This window comes from Heteronotia binoei, chromosome 18 (genome assembly GCF_032191835.1).
Source record: "Heteronotia binoei isolate CCM8104 ecotype False Entrance Well chromosome 18, APGP_CSIRO_Hbin_v1, whole genome shotgun sequence".
NCBI classification, from domain to species: domain Eukaryota; kingdom Metazoa; phylum Chordata; class Lepidosauria; order Squamata; family Gekkonidae; genus Heteronotia; species Heteronotia binoei.
Window position 1 is genome coordinate 48190243 of NC_083240.1, and position 23237 is coordinate 48213479.

General features: G+C 44.1%; 1 protein-coding gene across 2 annotated transcripts in view; it reads left to right on the top strand.

Annotated features, from left to right (window-relative positions):
• The first annotated feature begins 11744 nt into the window (after positions 1-11744).
• NLK (nemo like kinase) overlaps positions 11745-23237 on the top strand; it is a 278351-nt gene continuing 266858 nt past the window's right edge. For both annotated transcript variants that reach the window (XM_060258771.1, XM_060258770.1), the window contains exon 1: positions 11745-12759. In XM_060258771.1, the coding sequence (XP_060114754.1) occupies positions 12305-12759 (455 nt within the window). In that variant the 5' untranslated portion in view covers positions 11745-12304. The remainder of the gene's footprint in view (positions 12760-23237) is intronic.

Sequence of the window (23237 nt, forward strand, 5' to 3'; positions counted from 1 at the left end):
CAAAGAGTCCCTCTTTGGTTACAAAAGCTGTTTTCTGCTGATCTTTAGGCTCCATAGCCACCTGCCAATAACCTTTTGTCAAATCTAAGGTGGTAATAAAATTGGCAGCTCCAATTGTCTCGACCAACTCATCTATGCGAGGCATTGGATACACATCTGGTACAGTGATCTTATTCAGTCTTCTGTAGTCCACACAAAACCTCATGGTTTTGTCCGGTTTGGGTACTAGGACTACAGGTGAGGCCCACGGACTTTCTGATGGTACAATCAAACCCAATTTTAACATTTCTTCTACCTCCTGCTGTACATACTTGGCATTCGGGCCGGTCACTCTATAGGGTTGGAGTGCTACAGGCCTCGAATCCCCTGTGTCAATCTTGTGACACGCTAAGTTTGTCTTCCCTGGTACATCTGAAAAAAATGTTTTGTACCCTCCCAATATTGTTTGTAACTGGCCTCTTTGTTCTCCATTAAGAGAAGGGGCGAACTGAACCTCCTTAATGGTTTCTTCCTGGGATATTTTCCCCCAACCCGACAATTCAGTTCCCGCACCCACTCCCTTCTTAGCAATTAAAACCAAATTACCCCTGTCAAAATAAGGTTTTAACATGTTGACATGGAACACTTTACATTGTTCCTCATCTTCACTACATAGTTCACGTTGGAGACCTTATGGGCGATGGTATAAGGTCCCTCCCAGGCCACGTCTAACTTGTTCTTCTTCCTGGGCTTCAACACCAGTATTCTGTCTCCTGGCTTGAACTCTCTGTCTCTGGACTTGGAGTCGTACCACTGCTTCTGCCGTCGTTGCGATCTTCTCATGTTGTCTGCAGTCTCCGTCATCTGCTTGGCAATTCTTCCGGCGGTGCATTGTTCTTGCTTCTGCTGAATGAGCCGCTGCAATTCTGTTTCATCAGTTGTGATGCATAGCTGGTCTGTGGATGGGGAAGCCATACTGCTCAAAACTTGTACAGTTGGTTTCCTAGCTTGGACAACAGTTCCATTAGTTGTCTTGGGAGAGGATGACAAAGGAGCACACCTGCCAACTGACGACTCTGATCGAAAAGGCTCGCTGGTCTGGACGGTTTCTTGCTCTGTTGCTTGGCTGTGTCCTCTGCTCACTGGCTGGGCCACCTCAAAGGGTTCCAAAGAGCCAAACATGCTCTCCCCTTCTTTTTCTGTCATCTCCCCAGTTCTCTGCCATAGTTCCTTCAGGCTGTCATCTTGTTGCTGCTCTCTGAGGAATTCTGCAGCAGGGATGGTCTGCAACATTGTTTCCTCTTCTTCTGCTGGTTGCTGTACACACACCTCAGGTGCTGCCTCTGGCCTGCTTCTTGTAACAATGTTGACAGGATTAGCTTGCTGTCTCTTTAACTCAGAGGCTAAATCATTGCCCAATAAAAGCAATGTTCCTATGTCACTCAGGACTCCCACAATCCAATCACCTTGGAACTCTCTATACTTGATAGGAACTTCTGCTAGGGCCACTTCAAATGTAGGTCCTTTAATGCCTTTTATGGTGTAAGATTTCCCAGGCAAATACTGATGACTTTTTACTAATTCTGGCTGTACTAGGGAAACCTGCGCCCCTGTGTCCCTATAAGCCTTGACTTCCTCGTCATTTACTGTCACAGTCTCAGTATATTCCTCACTCAAGCTTTCCTGTACCTTCCACACTTTCAGAACACTAGTGAGTCTTTCTGGTGGTGTGTTCTCTGGAAGTGAGGGGTTTGTTTCTACTTCTTTCTGTTGACCTTGCACCCTTTTAACTGTCTTAGCTGGTGGGGTCTTTTTTCCTTTTTCTGGGCAAGTTCTGGCATAGTGCCCTATTGCCCCACATTGGAAACAAGCAGCCTGAGTCTTTCTGTATGGAGGTGGACTGTACCGCTTTGCAGGGTTGTTGTTACCCGCCCCAGACTTCTCTGGAGAGTTCCAGACTCGGGGTTTTTTAGTTGGAGCAGTCCACATTGATCTCCCTAGATCTGATTCTATCTCATCTAGAATCACAGCTGCTTCTTCTACTGTTTTCAATTTCTTGTCTCTCAGAACCCACCTATACTGAGAGGGTACTTGGTTATAAAACTGTTCCAAGCCCACTAAGTTTTTCAGGTCTTCCAAAGTGGAAACTTTACTCCCTTCTACCCATCTGTTAAGGGCTCTGTCTAACCGACAACCTAGTTGAGAGTATGTTTCTCCAGGCTTTCTTCGGATTTCTCTAAATTTTTTCCTGCTTTGCTCTGCTGTTAAGCCGAAACGGACTCTGACCCTTTCCTTATACAATTGATAATCAGAAGTTTCCTCATCCCTCAGTTCAGAGTATATTTCACTCAACTCTCCACAGATCTGAGGTCTCAAATAAATCATTCTGTCCTCATCAGCAACTCTTAAATCCTTACAGGTTCTTTCAAAATTAAACAAAAAAGCTTCTACATCATCCCCTTTTTGGTACTTGGGGAATTTCTTTTGTTCTACTGTGAGGCGCCTCTCATTTCTAGTATCACGTTGAAATTCTGGCTTTCCCTGAATCTCCTGGAGTTTCAAACTGTACATTTTTTCCTCATGTTCTCTCTCTCTATTTTCTCTCTCTGATTCCAGCCTAGCCATCTGTATTTCTCTCTCTCTGATTCCAGCCTTGCCATTTCCATTTCTTATTCTCTTTCTCTATTTTCTGCTTGAATCTTGGCCATCTGAATTTCTTTTTCTGCCTCTATTCTGGCCAATTCTACCTGTAATTTCATAGCCTCTATGCTCTGACTAGGATTCTCCTCAGGAATCTCTTCTTGTGTCTGCCCATCCCCCGTGGCTGTGGTAGTTCTCTTAGGAGGAGCCATTTCTGACAGGAATTTTCCACAAAACTGTCTTAATTCCTTTACTGTAGTGTCCCTCTACTTTCTGTGTCTCTTAGTGACACTTATTTTGGGGTTTTTCTTCGAAATCCCACCGCTGCCACCAAATATAGCAGCGCCCGCCTCACGGCCTCACTGGATCTCTATATTTTAGTCTCTTCGGGGTATTTTTACTTGTTTCTTTGATGGGACCCCAGCAGCTTTGTTTGCTCTTCCCACAAAATATAGGCTCACGTGAACTTTAACTTAAACCACAGATTTATTGTAACAAAAAGTCTTAAACTGGGGATATGGGAGATATTTACATAGGCTTTACAATCACTTTTACTTTCTTGAGTCTTTCACAGTTACACGGTTCACAGTTTCCCTTCAACTCACTCTCCACCTCTAGCCAAGGTCTGGCCTCTTGGGATTGATGTGTCTAGTCTCACCCCTCGACTGAAGTCTCTCCTCTCAGCCCTTCTTGGTGTCTCAGACCCACATCCACTCCCTCAACCTCCTCACTAGATCTTCAGAGTGGTTCCTAGGTGTTTGTGACCGTTCCGGTCTTAACTGACTCACACACACAGCCCTCTTGGCTGGTTTTGTCCAGCTGGCAGTCTCTGGAAGACTTCCCCGTCTCCAGCTTCTTCACAGGATCAGCTGCCCTCTCAGCCCTTCTGGCCGGCACTAACTGACCCTCTCAGTCTCTGTCAGGTCCCCACTGACAGACTTCTCTGACAGGCCTCCACTCTGTCAGACATCAACTTGACTGACTGAACTCCTGCCTCAGCAGTTTCTCTCCTTCAACTAACTTTTCCCTCCCTGAGAGCTCTCAGCACTTTGCCCCCACCCTCAGGTCACCTGACGCAGCCCTGTACGTCTTCAGATTATGGTTAACCCATTGCTTTCCGTCACACATGGGTATCTAGCTAGGCAGATTGTGAGAGGGGCCCCACCAATTTGTGGGAAGGGAAACTTTAGAGTTGGCCAATTAGTGTGGAATTTTACTCACTTAGGAGAGATGAGATAATGCAGTAGTACGTGTCTGTGTATGGTGCTTCCATATAAGGGAAGGGGGTGCTGCTTTGCGGCCGGGGGTGTCTTAGATTGTGAATCCTGCATCTCTGGCCTGTCTGGTCACAGGGGGAGAGAGAAGGGGGGGCGTGCATCGGGAATGCTTAAAACAACAGCTTGAGCGGAAAACGGCAGAGAGACTGCCTCTGAATTGAAGTCTCTCTCTCACAATTGCAAATGTGATTTTTACAAATAAACCTTTGGATTTTTGAGCAAGAAGTCTCTGCCTGGTAAATTGTTGGGGTTTAAGGGCCGTGGCCCCCCAAACCGGTTAACACAAGGACTCCTTGAAGAAATCCCTTGGTACCTGTTGCATTAACCATCACCAGTGGTTTGACCTAGCCTCAGATCGCAAAGCATGGAGGCACACCATCCACCAGGCTGTCTCTTCCTTTGAGAACGCACGCATAGCTGGTCTTGAGGACAAAAGGTGATTGAGGAAGAATCATACTGCTATAGCACCAACCCCAAATCAGACTTTTCCCTGCAGCCACTGTGGCCGGACCTGCCTGTCCCGCATTGGTCTTGTCAGCCACCAACGAGCCTGCAGCAGACGTGGACTACTGCACCTTTCTTAAATCTTCGTTCACGAAGTCAAGCCAAGAGATAATAAAATATGATATCAAAAACTGCTCTCATCATTAATTTACATCTGATAAAAATTTCTTATCATACCTCTAATACATGTCTATATACTTCCAGCTGATCCAATGTTTCACACTTACACTTCCCAGGTTTCAATTCTTAGTTGCAACTAAGCTATGGATCACTGTTAAAATGTAGAGAAAACCAGGTGTAAGTCATTAGCACTTAACAATTTTCACAAGTTCTGTTAAAGGGACAACAGCTCTCAAATGTGACTAACACTCTAAATCTATACATTTCTATGTGTCCTAGCACATTTCCTAACTGTTCAAATTGCACTAAATTGGTTTTTCAAAACTCACCATTATAACCATTGTAAAACACAGACCTGATATTGCCAACCAAACTACAAGACACATAATCAGATCTCACATTACAGTGCATATTTCAGATCTAACATTGCAGTACATATTACAAGATACCTTCATAAAAAGCAAGATAAGTCCCATTCATTATTCAAGTTGTTGGGTTCCAGAGTATTCAAACAAAATATCCACTGCATTTCTTGTTGCACTAACTATTTTGTTACATCTACAGATTGATGGTTTAAAGGGGCATACTTTGAGATAACAAAAAATCTTAAGTGAATCAGGGTCATAATTGTAATTCCTAAAATGGTCTACAAGGGGAGCCTCTTAAATGCACAGTGGGTGTTCTAAAACCCGTGTCTTAATCTTCCGTGTTGTACTTCCAATGTACAGTAATGGACAAGAGCATAAAATTCTGTAGACAAGAACTTTTTGTTGCACATGTGGTGTGTCCTTTTAAAAATACTATATACCCAGTGGAATGAACATATACATTAGTTTGAAGACAAAAATTACATGCCAAACATGTACCGCACTTAAATGGACTCAGGTTGTTTTGTCCCTGTATTAAAATCTGCTGTTCTTTTATACCTGATCTTAGATGGGTCTGGCATCCAGATATTCCTTGTACTATGTGCCAGTATCACCTAATGATCTTTTGAATTGAATATGCAAGAGGTATGTCAGAACTAGGGAACTTCAAATAAGACGCGTTTCTTTGTTTCAAAAGACAAGGAGTTTATTGAGAACTACATTCAGCAAAGAAGCAAGTTGACTCTGATAACCGGGATGGTTATCGGCGCATTCTTTATACAGGGGTAACCGAAACAATAAAACCCTTTCTCACACTTAGGGAGACAGTTGTCTGTTCCCAGGCCCCTTATCTCCAAGGCGGAGGAAGGAACCCTGCTGCTTTGCTCTGGCAAGCCGGCTTTAAAGGACACCTGCAGATGCTTCCCAGAGCCTATCAGTCACCCTTCGGTGGCTTGAGTTTGTTTGAAATGCAAAGGCATTTGGTTAGTAGGCACAAAGGCAAAAGCACTTGGTTAGTAAACATTTTCAACATGGAGTCAGTCAGGCTAACAGCACTAAGTTCAGCATACAGGAAAGTGACGAGTTCTGACAAGGTGAAAACTGCAATGTACACGTTATGCTTGAAGATTCTATTCTCTGTTGCTTATACACTAACAACTCCCTGCGATCAATGTTATTGGCTCTTTCCTTAGCTTTTTTGATAACAGTATCTGGATAACTACAGTCCCTAAACTGTCTAGTACAGGGTTGCCACTAAAATTTTATTTTTCATTTCCCTGACTTTCCCTGACCAACATTTGTCAATTTCCGTGACCACCATTCAAATATAACCACAAGTTAAAAAATGAATATGTCGTGTTGCCTTAATGCAAGGCTTAATGAAATGTTGCACGCTACAACTACACAAGTCTCAATTGCAAAAATATTTGTCAAAGTAAGAGATTTAATATCAGCTTCTTTCAACATTAACTGCAGCAACATCTATTTTGCAATTGTACCAAAAACTATACCAAGATACAAACTTCAATTCAAGTAAGCTCTGAATGCTAACAAGTAGGAACTTTGCAAAGCTGGGAAAGTTTCACTTTCACTTTCTGGTTCCAGAAAGTGTAATGAGCAGATCAGCAGCAAGAAAGGAGGTGGAGTTTCTGCTATCTAGAGAAGCAAACAACCCTTATTTGCAACCTTTATGCATGGGAGAAGTCAGGAAAGAGGGTGAGAGAGCTGGTAGTCTGTAAACTCCAGCAGGAACAAAATTTACTTTGCATGGTGCAGAGTAGAAAGTGCTAGTTGTCTGTAAATTCAACTGTGGCAAGGCTTATTTGAAACTCTGTGCTGGGTTTAGAAGGAGACAAAACGTCCATTACATACACAAGCATGACCAAAAAACATGCTTATCTTTATATGTAAGTTAAATGCAGTACCAGCAGGTAGGGATGAAAACAGTTAGATTTAAAGTTTGTATATTTTGCTATATGTTTAAACTAGCCTTGCTTTGCAAATGCTACAGACTTTGGAAATCATGCAGGGACAGAGCTCAACAAACACATTAGGCTAGTTGCTGGGGGTAGAGCTGAGAAAAAGATGGAGCTGGTGTTGCAGAAAAAATTAAAATTGGTTCACTTATTTCACAATTTATGTCTTTATATTGTTTAGAACGTTTAGAAAGGCTTAGAAGTTTCTAGATTTTAGCTGCTGAAACAGAAAATTAGGTCAGTAGAAAGGCAATGAAAGGGCATCATTAAGTTTTACTTGTATTCTGCTACTTCTCTATTCCAGCTGCCACGAGAACAGATCATGCTCTTGCAGCAGCAGGTCAAAGATCCACTGCTTGAATATATTTTAATCACAATTTCCTGACTTTCCCTGACTTCAGACCAATTTCCCTGACCAATTTCCATTTCCCTGACTTCCCAGAAAGTGGCAACCCTGTAGAAAAAATATTGCTTTCCATCTAAAAATTCTGTATACATGTGGAGTTTCTTTTGATTCTAAGAAATTGACTGAATGGTAATTTTTTCTTAGATTAGCAGGGTGATGGGAGGAGAAGTGTAGCATATCCATGGACTTCCTAAAATTCTTAACTGCTGCCTTGTTTCCTTTAGATCTATATACCACTGTATCCAAAAACACCATACTATCTCTGTCAAAACTGATCCTGCATCCTCAAAGATGGTCAGCATGTCATCAGTGTACCTTTTGAACCACTCAATCTTATAAAAATAAGGGTTGCAATCCTCGTTGCAAAAATAGTTTTTCTCAAGGTAAACCATGAATAAACACCACGCTGGGGCAAAAGGACTGCCCATAGAGATCCCTTTAATTTCTAAGAAAAAAAAACCTTCCTCGAATCTAAAAAAAACTTTTCCAAAATAAGGTCTGTCAATTCTATTAGAAAATATGTAGGAAGGGTCTGGTCCTCTCTCAAATTCAAAGCCTCCTCAACTACCAAAGGTGCCTCATCGTGAGGGATGCTAGAATACAGGGAGCTGACATCCATAGACACTAGAACTGCCTCAGGGGCTAGTTCCATTCCTTCAATCTGTGCAATTTAAATCTACTGTGTCTTTAATGTATGAGAGTATTTTCTCTACAAAAGGTTTAAGATAAAAATCCAAAAACTGTGATATGGGTCAAAAAGAGACCCAACTGCTGACACTATTGGATGACCTGTGGGTGGCAAAACTTGTCTGTGAATCTTTGGGAGGACATAGAATATTGGGACCCTTGGATTTTTATTATATAAAAAAACATGTTTCTGTTCTGAGATGACCCCCGATTCTCATGCCTCATTTAAAACAATTTCTATTAACTTATACACCTTGTCGGTTGGGCCAGGAGATCTCCTGCTATTACAGGTGATCTGCAGACTACTGAGATCAGTTCAGGCCCCTAGCTACAGTGGGGTATGTGTGTGTGTGTGTTTTTTTTTGGGGGGGGGGGCACTGTTCCCAACTTCCAGGGAGCCCTGCTTTTTTCTGGGTTTTTTTGTTTGCCACAGCTGAGCTGGAGAAGTGTCATCAGTGGCAGCTGGAGCCAGGAGGGCTGAGCAGGGCCCAGGGCACTGCAGCAGCAAAAGCAGCAAGGGGAGAGAGGGGAGGCGGAGTGGGCCAGGGAGGGGTGGGTGGGTGGAGCTGCTGGCTGCAAAGTGCAGGAATGGGGGAGAAGGAGGAAGGAAGGTGCCATCCATTCTTGACTCCAAAGTTCAACTTTGCCACTTTCAGAGCCTCCAACTTTTGCCTCTACCCCAGAAAGCCCTGCAGTGGATGGGAAAGGGTGCCCTCCAACTTTTTAAAGTCCCCCAACTGGCTATGCTCCTGGATCAGTTCCCCAGAAGAAAATAGCTGCTTTGGATGGCAGGCCCCACAGAGGTCCTCTCCTCTCCCCACAGGCTACACCCCCAAATCCCAGGGAATTTCCCCCAGCCTGGAGTTGGCAACCCTATGCTGAACGGAGAGCAGGGCAACCCAGGCTCCAATCCCTATTCTGCCATGGAGGCTCTGGGGTGCCCTCAGTCCCTGTCTGTCAAGGGGAGTGGGCTCTGAGGATAAGATGGAAGACTGGGCAGAAATGTGGGATCCAATAGGGTGGCTAGCTCTGGGTTGGGAAACAGCCGGAGGTTTTGTGGGTGGAGCCTGAGGAGGGCGGGGTTTGGAGAAAGGAGGGGCCTAAGCCACAGAGCCCCGCCTCCAGAGCAGCCCTTTGGTGGGGGAGGGGTTGCCTGGGCCTCACTTGTCATAGGGGAAGATCCTGGAGGTTGGCAACCCCACAAATACCTACAGAAGCACCTTCTCCTCCCCCTCTCCTGCGCGGCCGCCCTTGAACCCTCAAGCCACGCCCACTTGGGGCCGTCGCCACAGGAGCCCGGCGGCTGACCCCGCTAAACCCCGCCTCTCTCCCAGAGGGGGCTGGATCCTCCCCGCATCTCACGCTGTCAAGGTTGAGTGGCTCCCTCCGCTGTCCATCAGGGGTCCGCCTCGCTTTAGACACTCTCCTATTCATTCGGCAGCAAAACTGTCTGTCTAACTCCAGTTACCAATTAACCGCTCGTTTGTTAAAAATTGAGCCTTTCTCATTCTTTGTAATCCTTCCATCATTGGGTACCTTCAATTTGGAGCTGTGAACTTGATTGGCCCATAATAAGTCCGACTTTTAAAGTGAAGTTCAAAGTAAAAAAACCCAGCCTATTGGACGCTTTATGAGAACTGCGATCCATGATTGGCTAGAAGTCGGAAAAAACTGAGGCGGTACCAATTGACCGTGACCCGCCTCCTTCCCCTGAACTGAAATGTAGGTGAAGGTTGCGTGAGGTGACAGAAGTCTCGCGGGGTCTCACTGGCAAAAGGACACTGGGGGCGGGGAAACGGCAAGGGGCATCCCGATTGGTTAGAGATGGCGAAGAGTCACTCTTTGATCTTTCTTGTTTTTACGATAGAGGAGGGGGAGGCGGAGCTTTTTCTCGCTATCCTCATTGGCTGCTAGAGGGAAAAGAAGGGCGGAGCAAGTGTCAGAGGGGGTGGGGAGAAGAGCGCCTCGATATGGCCGAGCTGAGGCGAAGGCGGCAGGCCTAGGAGGAGCGCGCGCATGCGCGTGCCCGGCGCCGCCGCTGCTGCTCTTTGGCTCTGCGCTCCGCTCTGGGGCTCCCGTGAGGCGGAGGAGGTGGCGGCGGCGAGTCGCGGCCGGTGCGGCGGCCTGAGGCGGCGACGGAGGAGGACGACGAGGAGGCGGCTACGGCTGCCGGCGGCCAAGGCGGAGGAGGAGGGACGGGAGAGGAGGCGGACGGAGAGGGCGACGAGGAGGCGGCGGGTGGAGCTGCGCTGCCTGAGGGGCCGCCTGAGCCGCGCTCCCCGCCCCGCCCCGCCCCGCCAGGGAGGCCTGACGAAGCCCCTCGCGCCCGGCCCGGCTGTCAGGCGCCCTCACGCCCCCGGCAGGCAGGAGGAGGCCGGGCCGCTGGGGGGGTCCCCGCTGCTCTCCCCGATAGGGCCCCCCCCCGCCGGCTTTTGTTTGGGGGGCGCTTCCCCGGGATTCCCGCCGCCTCCTGCTCTTCTATTCATTCTTAAATGCGAAAATACCCACTTCTCGTTTCAGACCCCGTAGTTGGGTTTAGTTTTCTGCACCATTCATTCTGTCTAGCTCCCGTCTAACCCCATTTAAAAGCAAATTTTCGTTTTCTTAACCTGTCTCTTTCTGTTTCCTCCCACCGTTTCTAAAAAAAATCTTGTACATTTCTCATTCCTTTTTGTTCTCCCTGTTTTTAGTTCTTATGACATCTTATTCTCTCCATTCTTGACTCCAAAGTACTTTCGTCCTGCTGTTTCTTAATATTTCCTGCATATTTAATTTGCTTAATAGTTTTTGTCTTCCATCCTAACTTTGTTTCTAGTTTTTTCATCCCTCCCTTTAAATTTACTGCACCTTTCATTCACTTTTAAAAGAATTTACTGATTTTTAATTATCTGATCTTCCACTTGTTCTTTTCCTTGCCTTCTCTCCTATTTCTAAAACTTATTTTTGGAAAAAAAGTGTGTGTGGGGAACCCCCCAGCTTCATCCACTAGCTTTCCTTCCAGTATCTTTAAAACTATTTTTTGTCAGCTATAGCGCTTCTCTTTTTTTTCTTATTTCTGTTCTTTTTTTCTCTTCTCACACCTCTGGAATAACTATAAAAGAGGAAAAAGTTTTCTTTTCCACATTTTACTTTCTTGGTTTTTTCTCATCTGTTCTTGTGTGCACACCCCACCCCCCTTTTTTCCTTTTAAAAAACCTCTCTTGCATCTATAAGCTCTCAGTCTAATTTCAGAGGTTTTAAGAGCTCATCTTGCTTTTTATAGTCTGATTTGATTCTTTGTCATTCTTCATCAATTTTTAATTTTTCATCTTCCTTAAATTTTACTTTTTCAGTTTTGTTTTCATATTCCTTATGTATTTTCTTGTTCATTTTTCTTCCAATTTCTCTTGGCCTTAAACAGCAAGAAGAGTTTTCAATCTTTTTCTTGTAATCCTGAGTACCCGTTCTATTCTTCCTATATCTAAGCTTCACTTACTTCACTTTTACTTTCTCTTTTGTGCTTTTTCTTCTTTCTTCTGTTTTCTCTGAATTTTTTTGATAGGCCTTCTAATTTTTTCCCATCTGCATACTCTTGTTGTTTTTTTCTAGGTTGTCAGGTTTCCTTCTTTAATTTGTCACCCTAAACTTTTCTGTCTTGTTAAAATTCCATACTCTGTTGTTTGACCTTCACAGCTGCTCTTGCTTTCCCTCTTGTACCACCGATTTTTTCACAAAATTCTGTTGTTAGCCTTTCCCCCCTTCCTTGCTTTATTTTGGTTATCTTTCATTTTTTCCCCTCACGTTCTCTTTCTTTGTACTCATTTCCATTTCCCTTTAATTTACAACTTGATTTTATTTAGCCACTCTCCTGTCAGTTCTGGTGAAAGTTACTAGCATCCATCCAAGTTAAAGTGGATGGATATCTGCACAGCAAATAGACGAGTAGAGCTGTAGAAGCCCTTGAGGGATCTTCCTGCCCATTTTGAAGAGATAAATGAAAAGGATGTGGGAATGGAAGGGGTGGGCTCGCCAGTACTCATAACACTTCCTCTGGGGGTGAACTCACACCTTTTTCTGGGGCAGAGGTGGACTGACAAATTTCAGGACTGGCACAGAAGAAGCAGAACAAGGATGGCATTTTAGTACCCACAACATTAGCCATCTTGGGGGGAAGGGGGTTATTGCATGCTCACGCACACATACACAAAAGCCTCCATTTTTCTTGACTTGATGAAGATGTAAGGCCTGTTCAGCTCCCATGTTTTTTGAAGGTGGGCATGTTGTTTGTGACAGTATAGAAGACTCCATTTTTTGTGGCCAATGACAGCTTGACCCAGTTGTTACTCCAACCAGAAGGCATTGTTTTGAATGTCTCTTTGTAGTGCCACAGCCAGTGCAAAAATGATGGCGGCTTACAATGGCGGTACATCTGCAGCAGCAGCAGGTCACCACCACCACCATCACCATCACCTTTCTCACCTGCCCCCTCCTCATCTCCATCACCACCACCACTCTCAGCACCACCTGCACCCAGGCTCTGCAGCTGCAGTACATCCTGTACAGCAGCATGCTTCGGCGGCGGCGGCAGCAGCGGCTGCAGCAGCAGCAGCAATGTTAAACCCAGGGCAGCAGCAGCCGTATTTTCCATCGCCAGCACCAGGTCAGGCCCCTGGACCAGCAGCAGCAGCAGCCCCAGCTCAGGTACAAGCCGCCGCAGCTGCTGCTGTAAAAGCTCACCATCATCAGCACTCCCATCATCCACAGCAGCAACTGGATATTGAGCCAGACAGGCCTATTGGATATGGTGCCTTTGGTGTTGTCTGGTGAGTACTGGGAGCATGTTCACTCTGTAACACAGGTTTCTTATTGTCATTTTGGTTGGAATCCCAGGAAGCTTTAGGTATAGGTTCTAGTCCAGATGGAACAATAGAGGACTTACAGTGTTCAGCAGAAAGGGCTGAGAGTCATCATCAGAACGGCTGCAGTTAGTATTTGTAATTAATAGCATACAACTAAAACAAATCAGAGTATTTTTGAATTTGGCAGCTGTCAAATTTTCTATTGGGCTCATCCACTTGGCAGAATTTAATCCACAAGATACCATTTCCATGTGTAGAAAAAGTTGGCTCAGCCCCAGTCAAGCTTTTTTTGGACTTAGAAATTCTCATCTGATGCTCATAATGAATTTGGATTTCTTGTTTGCTTTGTGGTTTTAAAAAAGGTCGTCTCCTGTGCAAGCACCAGTCGTTTCTGACTCTAGGATGATGTTGCATCACAATGTTTTCACGGCAGACTTTTCACAGAGTGGTTTGCCATTGCCTTCCCCAGTCATCTACACTTCCCCCCAGCAAAGCTGGGTACTCATTTTACCGACCTCAGAAGGATGGAAGCCTGAGTCAACCTTGAGCCGGCTATCTGAACCCAGCTTCCGCCAGGATCGAACTCAGGTCATGAGCAGAGAGTTTGGACTGCAGTACTGCAGCTTTACCACTCTGTGCCATGGAACTCCCTTGTTGTTTTTAATCCTTCACTATTTTTGCAGTCACATTTCCAAACCCATTTCTCTAGTTGACAGAAGCTTAAAAAATGAAAGCTCTTGGAGTAGTTGAGACACATGCTATCCACCCCAGTGTAGTAGGAAATTAGTTTTCCTACCTTTGACTACCTCTGGAGCTACAGCCTGTTATTGGTAGATCATGGCCTAATCCAGGCTGGATTATGTCTGATGTCATTACCTTGAGAAAAATGTGGTATGTATGTAATTCTCAAAACATTCTGCTGCGGCTTCCATCTTATTTTAGAGGTCAGCCGCTGGGCTTTAAAACTGGAAGACAATTCAAAGTAGAATTTCCACTGCATTTTGGTGAAGGACACAGACAAACCTAAAGCAATATCTATATCTAGTGGCTGTTTAGAGCTGGAATCCATTTCTTTAAGTCTTTTGTCTTGGCAAGTAAAAAGTCTGTATTTCCCCAACAGTAGTGCATAATGTGTCCCCTAAAGTAGTGACTTCAGTACTTTGTATCTTTCTCAGATAGATTTTTCCTTTTGTTTCCTTTTGGCCTTTTTGTTTTAGTTGTCAGTGACAGAGCCCCATAGGGGTTGTGCAAGGAACCTATATATTAACCACTTCCACTAGGCAATATTTAATTATTGTTGTGCACTGTAACAGAGTCAGCTGTCATGCCACCCCTCTTGACTTTAAAACAGAATATTAACCAAATGCCACTGTTGACTTGTGAAATGTGTTTACATTTTTGTTTACAAGCATATGCATTGTGCATCTTGTTTCTTGTATTGTGGGCACATGAATATGGCCCACTGAATGAAAGAGTTGCAAAGTAACTAAGGAGGGAGAGTATTTTCACTGACTTGGGAAATCAATTCAGTAATAATAAAAAAACCCCTAGCCCTAATTTAAATTGTATTCTGTGGTACCACCAGTGTGACAGGAAAAGATTCAATAAAGCTCCCCTTTGTCATTTAAGGAATGCTTTGCTTGCTTCTGTTGTCATGCTGTAGTTTTTCACCTTTCCAAACTAAAACCTGTCTATTAATGCCATGATTCACTGGATTAATATGTGCTGTAATTGAGTGCTTTAGAGCAGAGTGGTTTTGACAACCAAGGCACAGCCAGAATTAGTTGGTAACTGAAAGCGTCATGCAAAACAGATTTTGACATAAAAGCATTATTTAAGCAGGGAATGCGCTGGACAGATTCTGTGTTTTGTAACTTGGAATGCTTATTGTCAAAGATCATTAATGATTTTGTCAAATTCATTTTCTGTGTTTATGATAGATCTCTTGTCTAGAGTGTAATTTATTATCTAGTAAATGACTCTTTAACAACTAATTTAGTTTATATGTTTGTTGTTTAGATGTGTGCTTTGTAGTCGCTGCCACCAATTGAAAAAAGAACATTTCGTTTTTAGAATTTTTGACAGGATTGGAATGGAGGATAACTGGCAAGGGGGATGCATTCACCAAGACAGCAACAAAGAGTATATTTTATTGGAGGTGAAAATTTGAGTAGCTTTTGTAAGAAGATCAGATGTCACATTTTCACCTATCATTTTCCGCATGGAAGTCCCAGTTAATTTAGTGGGACAGATTTTATCTGGTAGTTTGGTTTTAGGATTGCACCTCTAATTGAACTTTCAGTGAGTGCTTTGTACTGATTATTTTGAATTCTGAGTTGCATTTTCAAAGTGACAGGTATTCAGTGGTACTATTATTTTCTGAGATTATAAACATAAATCTAAGCTGTACTATTTTTGTCTGCTGGTGAAGTTCACTTGATAAACCCCCTCTCAGAACAAACAACACAGAAAAACTTTCTGGTTGCAGTGAAGTACTATGTTGTGGTCAAGGCTGTCTGACAGTGTTATGGGAGCAGGAATGTTTTTTGCTTGGAGGAGCACTTAGTGTACCTACTCATCACCAGCTCTGAAACTGTACAGGTTTGGCTCACATTTATTAACATTAGTTCAAACTACAAACTGTTTTCTTTTGTAATTTTAGAAGCCTTTTTCCCCAAATGCTGCTGCTGGAGTTGTGTTTTCAAGGGGGAGAAGAGCATGGAAGGACAGGGGCCTCTCCTACCTTTCTCTTTCTGGAAAACCATTCCTGAGCTTTTTGTGTCCCCGCAGTGGAAAAAAGCACTGGTGCCCAGACACTTTATCCAGTAGGATCCCAGAGTGATTTTTTTCAGGGTTTTTTAAAAAAAGTATTTAAAAGCCCCTCCCCCCCACAAAAACCAGCCCCAGTGGGTAAATTTAGAAAGTCTTTTGAAATGATCACAGAAGATGATGTAGTTTGTGGTTTAAGCCATAGTATTGGGGGAAAAATGAAATCTCAGCTTTGATTTGGAGCAAGCTTTGTATCTCTAATAAAGGTTTGTGATGTGACTTTAAAGCATCCTGTATAAGACTGACCGCTAATAAAAAATGACCAAGTTGCTTTTAAAAAAAAGTTGTTGTTCAGTCGCACAGTCGAGTCCGACTCTTTGCAACCCCATGGACAAAGTCACGCCAGGCCCTTCTGTCTTCCACCATCCTCCGAAGTCTGCTCAAATTCGTGTTTGTTACATCAGTATCACTGTCCAGCCATCTCATCTTTTGCCGTCCCCTTCTTTTTTTGCCTTCTGTCCTTCCCAGCATCAGGATCTTCTCCATTGAGTGCTCTGTTCTCATTTGGTGGCCAAAGTATTTGAGCTTCAGCGTCTGACTTTTCAGGGAACAGTTAGGGTTGATTTCCCTTAGGACTGACTGATTGGATCTTCTTGTAGTCCAAGGGACTCTCAAGATTCTTCTCCAGCACCACATCTCAAAAGCATCTGTTCTTCTGCGCTCAGCCTTCCTTATGGTCCAGCTCTCACAGCCATACATTACTACTGGGAATACCATCGCTTTGACTATACGGACTTTTGTTGGCAGGGTGATGTCTCTACTTTTTTTTTATACTGCCCAGGTTCGCCATAGGTGTCCTCTCAAGGAGCAAACGTCTTTTAATTTCATGGCTACAGTCACCATCTGCAGTGATCTTGGACCCCAGAAATGTGAAGTCTGTCACTACTTCCATATCTTCCACTTCTGTTTGCCAAGGTGTGATGGGGCCAGATGCCATGATCTTGGTTTTTTTTGATGCTGAGTTTCAAACCTACTTCTGTGCTCTCCTCTTTCACCTTCAACAAGAAGTTCTTTAGGTCCTCCTCACTTTCTGCTATTAGAGTAGTGTCATCTGCATATCTGAGGTTGTTGATGTTTTTTCCGGCAATCTTAATTCCGATTTGTTCTTCATCCAGGCCAGCATTCCGCATGATGTACTCTGCATATAAATTAAGTAGGGTGACAATATACATCCTTGTCAAACTCCTTTTCCTATTCTAAACCAATCAGTTGTTCCATATCTCGTTCTGACAGTTGCTTCTTTGCCCTTGTACGGGTTTCTCAGGAGACATATAAGGTGGTCTGGTACTCCCATCTCTTTAAAGACTTGCCACAGTTTGTTGTGATCCACACAATCAAAGGCTTTAGTCAATTAAGCAGAAATAGATGTTTTTCTGATAATCCCGTGCTTTCTCCATAATCCATCGAATGTTGGGAATTTGATCTCTAGTTTCTCTACATCTCCAAAACCCATCTTGAACTTTTGGTAGCTCCCGATCGACATACTGCTTATAGCTTGTAGGATCATAGAATCATAGAGTTGGAAGGGACCTCTAGGGTCATCTAGTCCAACCCCCTTCATAATGCAGAAAACTCAAAACACTTCCCCCTAAATTCACAGGATCTTCATTGCTGTCATATGGCCATATATCCTCTGTTTAAAAACCACCAAGGAGCCCACCACCTCCTGTTCCACTGAGAAGTTGCTCTAACAGTCAGGAAGTTCTTCCTAAAGTTGAGCTGGCAACTCTTTTGATTTAATTTCAATCCATTGGTTCTGGTCCTACCTTCTGGGGCCACAGAAAACAATTCCACACCATCCTATATGACAGCCCTTCAAGTACTTGAAGATGGTGATCCTATCACCTCTCAGCCTCCTCCTCTCCAGGCTAAACATGCCCAGCTCCTTCAACCTTTCCTCATGGGACTTGGTCTCCAGACCCCTCACCATCTTCGTCGCCCTCCTCTGGACCAGTTCCAGCTTGTCTATATCCTTCTTAAAATGTGGTGCCCAAAACTGAACATCATACTCCAGGTGAGGTCTTACCAGAGCAGAGTAAAGCGATACCATCATATCACGTGATCTGGACACTATACTTCTGTTGATACAGCCCAAAATTGCATTTGCCTTTTTAGCCACTGCATTACACTGTTGACTCATGTTCAGCGTATGATCCACTAAGACCCCTAGATCCTTTTTGCACATACTACTGCTAAGACAAGTCTCCTCCGTACTATAACCATGCATTGGATTTTTCCTACCTAAATGCAGAACTTTACATTTATCCCTGTTAAAATTCATTTTATTTATTTTAGTCCAGTTTTCCAGCCTTTCAAGGTCATCCTGTATCTTGTTTCTGTTGTCTTCTGTGTTTGCAACCTTTCCCAATTTAGTATCATCTGCAAATTTAATAAGCATTCCCTCTTTAACACGGCCTTGCTGGCATGTGAAATGAGTGCAATGGTGCGATAGTTTGAACATTCCTTGGCATTAGCCTTCTTTGGGTTTGGAATATAAACTGATCTTTTCCAATCCCCTGGCCACTGTTGTGTTTTTCAGATTTGTTGACATAATGTGTGCATCACTTTAACAGCATCATCTTTTAGGACTTTGAATAGCTCAATTGAGATACCGCCATCTCCACTCGCTTTGTTGTTAGTAATGCTTTCTAAGGCCCATTTATCTTCACACTCCAGAATGTCTGACTCAAGGCCATCGATTTCACTGTCATGGTTGTCAAGGACATTGAGATCCTTCTTGTATAATTCTTTTGTGTATTCTTGCCACCACTTCCTGATCTTTTCTGCTTCTGTTAGGTCCCTACAGTTTTTGTCCTTTATCATGGCCATCTTTGCACGAAATGCTCCCTTGATTTCTCCAATTTTCTTGAAGAGGTCTCTTGTCCTTCCCATTCTATTATTTTCCTCTATTGCTTTGCATTGTTCCTTCAGGAAGGCCTCCTTATCTCTCCTTGCTGTTCTATGGAAATCTGCATTCTGTTGGGTGAATCTTTCCTTTTCACCTTTGCCTTTTGCTTTCCTTTCCTCAGCTATTTGTAAAGCCTCACCAGACAGCCACTTTGCTTTCTTGCATTTCTTTTTCTTTGGGATGGTGCTGGTTGCTGCCTTCTGTACAATGTCATGAACCTCCATCCATAGTTCTTCAGGCACTCTGTCTAACAACTCTAGTCCCTTAAATCTATTCTTCACCTTCACTGTATATTCATAAGGGATCTAATCAAGGTCAAACCTGAATGGCCTAATGGCTTCCCCAGTTTTCTTTAGTTTAAGCCATTTCCTTCTCCAATGGATCGCATTTTGTTTGGGTTCTCAGCTATAGCCTGTCCATCTTGGGTGGCCCTGCATGGCATAGCTCACAGCCTCACTGAACCATGCAAGCCCTCTTGCCACATCAAGGCAGCAATCCATGAGAGGGTTAAAAAAAAAGTAGTAGACTTAAAATGAAATATTTACTTCCAATGTTACCTTAAAAAAAGTAGTAGACTTAAAATAAAGGTAACATTGGAAGTAAAATATTTTTAATTCCAGTTTCCATATTGAAGAAAGCTGTAAATGTCTCCTGTTATCTGAAGCACAGCCTTTGGATTTTGCTCAGAGGTGTTGGAATACTGTGCAACTGATGTTGAACTCTTATCAATTAAATCAGGTTTGCCTTCAACCAAACTTTCAGTGCTTTTTGTAAGTGGAGAGTTGGGTAAAAGTGGCTCCCAGATAATGTACATGTTTTGTGGTTTTGTCCTACAGTAGGCTTTTCATTGTGGTTCATCCATATGGGATGGATGGTTCCCTATACAAAGGGTACAGGTTAAGGTGCATTTATGGGTGCTGCTTGTAAAACTTTATTATGTTTCTATCTTGCTCCTCAACTGGAAAGTGGCTCCCAGAAAAGCTGACAGGAATAAAAATGCCATAGATTTTGCAATGAAAAATGAATATTAAAGATTCTTTGAACTGAGCTAGAGCTGGGCATGTTGGATGAGTGCCTTCCTGATTCCCCCAATAGTCTTGGTGAGGAATGCTTGAGGGAGAAGGGAGGCTTTAATTTAGTTAAGACTCTGGCCATATTGGGTTGATTCCTGGTTACTTCTGGCTCAGTTTCTCTAATGGTAGATTTAGGTGGGTAGCTGCATTGCTCTGAAGCACCATCCTTTATATGACAGTTCTTCAAGTACTTGAAGATGGTGATTGTATGACCTCTCAGTCATCTCCCCTCCAGGCTAAACATGCCCAGCTCCTTCAGCCTTTTCTCATAGGACATGGTCTCCAGATTCCTCACTGTCTTTGTTGCCCTCCTCTGAATACATTCCAGCTTGTCTATATCCTTTTTAAATTGTGGTGCCCAAAACTTGAATACTCCAGGTGAGTCCTAACCAGAGCAAAGTAAAGCAATACAATCGCTTTATGGGATCTGAACACTATACTTCTGTTGATACAGCCCAAAATCGTGTTTTCCTTTTTAAGTATCGCATTTCACTGCTGACTCATGTTCAGTGTATGGTCCACCAAGATCCCTAGATCCTTTTTGCACAAACTACCATGAATACAAGTCTCTCCCATCCTGTATGAATTTGATTTTTTCCTACCGGAATGCAGAACTTTATATTTATCTCAATTTTATTTTAGCCCAGTTTTGCAGCCTGTCAAGATCCTTGTTTTCTGACTCTGTTTTCTACTGTATTTGCTACCCCTTCCGATTTAGTATCATCTGCAGATTTAATAAGCATTCTGTCTATTGCATCATCCCTGGCTGAGTTTGCCTACAACAACGCCGTACATGCGTCCACGCAACAGACCCCATTTGCTGCCACCTATGGGTACCACATTCGCTTCTTCCCTGCAGTCCTGCCCCCCACAGCAGTCCCTGCTGCTGATGAGCACCTGCAGGAACTCCGGGCTCTCCAGGACTTGCTCCAAGAGCAACTCCAACAGGCTAAAGAGGCCTACAAGACAGCCGCCGACTGAAAGCGACAGATGGGGCCCCCACTGAAGCTAGGGGACCATGTTTGGCTCTCCACCCATTACCTGCGTCGGCCTGGCCGGTCTCGCAAGCTGGACCCTTGCTTTGTGGGGCCTTACCTGATCATGGACCAAATCAACCCCATTCCTTTCTGGCTACAGCTGCCAGACACCCTCCACATCCATCCGGTCTTCCATTGGTCCCTCCTTGTTCCTGCTACACCACTGGATCCCTTCCGACCGCCACCTCCAGTGCTGCCTCCTCCTGTCCTAGTTGATAACAAGGAGGAATACGAGGTCCACCAGCTTCTGGACTCCCGAATCCACCGCGGGGACCTCCAGTACCTTGTGGACTGGGAAGGCTATGGCCCTGAGGACCGTTCATGGGAACCCGCAGACAACCTACACACCCCTGACCTTGTGCAACAGTTCCACACGGCCTACCCTGACCGGCCTGGCCCGTCTGTGGGGGGGGGGGAGTCCTGCAGGGGGGATAGTGTCGTGAGCCCTGATGAGGAGGAGCTGGAAGTGTTAACAGACCTGGAAGAGTTGCCAGCCAGTTTCTCAGCTGAACAAACAGCATCTGGCCCGTCAATCACTCTCCAGGCACCAGTGTCAGCTGTTGACGATCAATCTCCTCCAAGCTCTCCTCCTCCCATCTCAAGAGTTCAAAGAAGGCTCCGGAAAGAACTTTCAGAGTGAAGACATGAGGCACGCTGATGCTTCAGATCTCTCAGCCCTGAGTTCTAGCAGAGTCACTGCCACCCAGGGAGCAGGCTGATTGAGACTCCCATATAGCTCCCACCAAGGACCTGGTAACCTTGTGGAAGCAACAAGTCTATTCTCTGGCTTGCATCCACGCTCCTTTCTGATTCTGACCTGCTTGATTTCCTTGGCACCCTTTTGGCTTTTGGAGATTGACTTCTGATTCCGGTTTGTGATTCTGTACTGATGACTTGGCTTCTGCTTGTCTTCCTAGACTTTGACTTTGGACTGGCTTTGGACTCCTGCCTGCCTGCACCCTGAGAACGGAGGACGGTGGCTCAGTGGTAGAGCATCTGCTTGGGAAGCAGAAGGTCCCAGGTTCAATCCCTGGCATCTCCAAAAAAGGGTCCAGGCAAATAGGTGTGAAAAACCTCAGCTTGAGACCCTGGAGAGCCGCTGCCAGTCTGAGAAGACAATACTGACTTTGATGGACCGAGGGGGGTCTGATTAAGGCAGCTTCATATGTTCATGTTCAACGTGACACTTAGCATCAGCAGAGCATAGGGATAGAATGACTTTCCTCTAAGCAAGAAGTTCTCTGCCCACCTCTGGCTTCTACAGTCCCCTTCTTCAGATTTCGCTATAAAAATATAGAATATGATTTCTCCATATCTTCTAATGAAGGGAGTTCTGACTTTCAAAAGCTTATACTTGAATGAATGGACGTCTGTTTTATTTTGCCACAGTAGGTTAACATGGTAACTCCTCTGGAAGTTCTTGGTTTCTGATACCTAGAATTTCTATGTCATGCATATTTGACCATTAATTTGCACTTGCGGTCTAAAAGTGCATTTTAAGACTGATTTATGTTTGACCTTAAAGTGCATAGTATTGTTGCCATTAAAATGGGTATTATACAGGTCGGGCAAGTGGTTGTACTGAAGTATTACTGTGTAGTTTGTCTCTTAAAATCTGCTTCTATTATGCACCATCTGTGTCATGTTTTGTTTCTGTGCTGTCCATTTTATTGTGTTCAGTGTAGGCAATAATGTATTGTTCACTAGCATCTCCCATTTCTCAATAGGGCTAAAATGCCCTGGATATTTTGCTGGTCAGGGGTAACTTTCACCAGATTATGAGAATACATTGGCCATTTCCATCATGCAGAGAATTCTATAGGATGCAGGTGTTGGTTGTCACGCTTTTCAGTGTAGAAAAACCATCTGTTTAAATGCTAAGAGCAATGGGTAGTGAGATTTTAAAAACATTTCTTTTTGCATCTGTACACATGCTTTTGTAAAAAAGAAAAGATGTACCAAGTTTCGACATTCCATGAAAATACACAGTGGCTGCAGCTGTCTGACCACTAATCAGATGAAATAGCACTTAGTTCTAGCATGGGTAGCCAAACATTGGATTTGGCCCACTACCTCTGCTTGCATTGCAGATGTTTAAAGAAAATTTGAAACATGATAAAGGTGCCATTCTTAGAAGCAGAGACCAACAGTGATGGGTACTTGTGGAAAATATACAGTAAAGGAAAGTGTGAGTATCCAGAGTTCTCTTCATTTGCTTTGCATGCTACTTTGTAAAAACTGAACTCCTTGGAGCATTTCCTAGAGAAGCTGGCCCCTTCTATTGGCAGAGTGCTGGGAATGGACAGGAAAAGGTTAACTCTAGGCATGTTTGCAGGTGCAAATAGACCAGAATTAGGATCTCACAGACAAGTTTGGAGTCCCATGGGGAATTGCATGAGGTGGGGGATGAACAATTGGAAAATTCCCCTCTTGAGTCAAATCTTCCCACTCCTTTCAGGATACTAATAAAAGTATAAGCTCCTAGGTGCTTGAACAGACCAGTTCCCCCCTCCCCCACACTTTGTGTAACTAATTTGACATTCTGTGAGCTATGAGCATGCTTAGCCCTTATTGAACTATTTCATTGCAAAATCA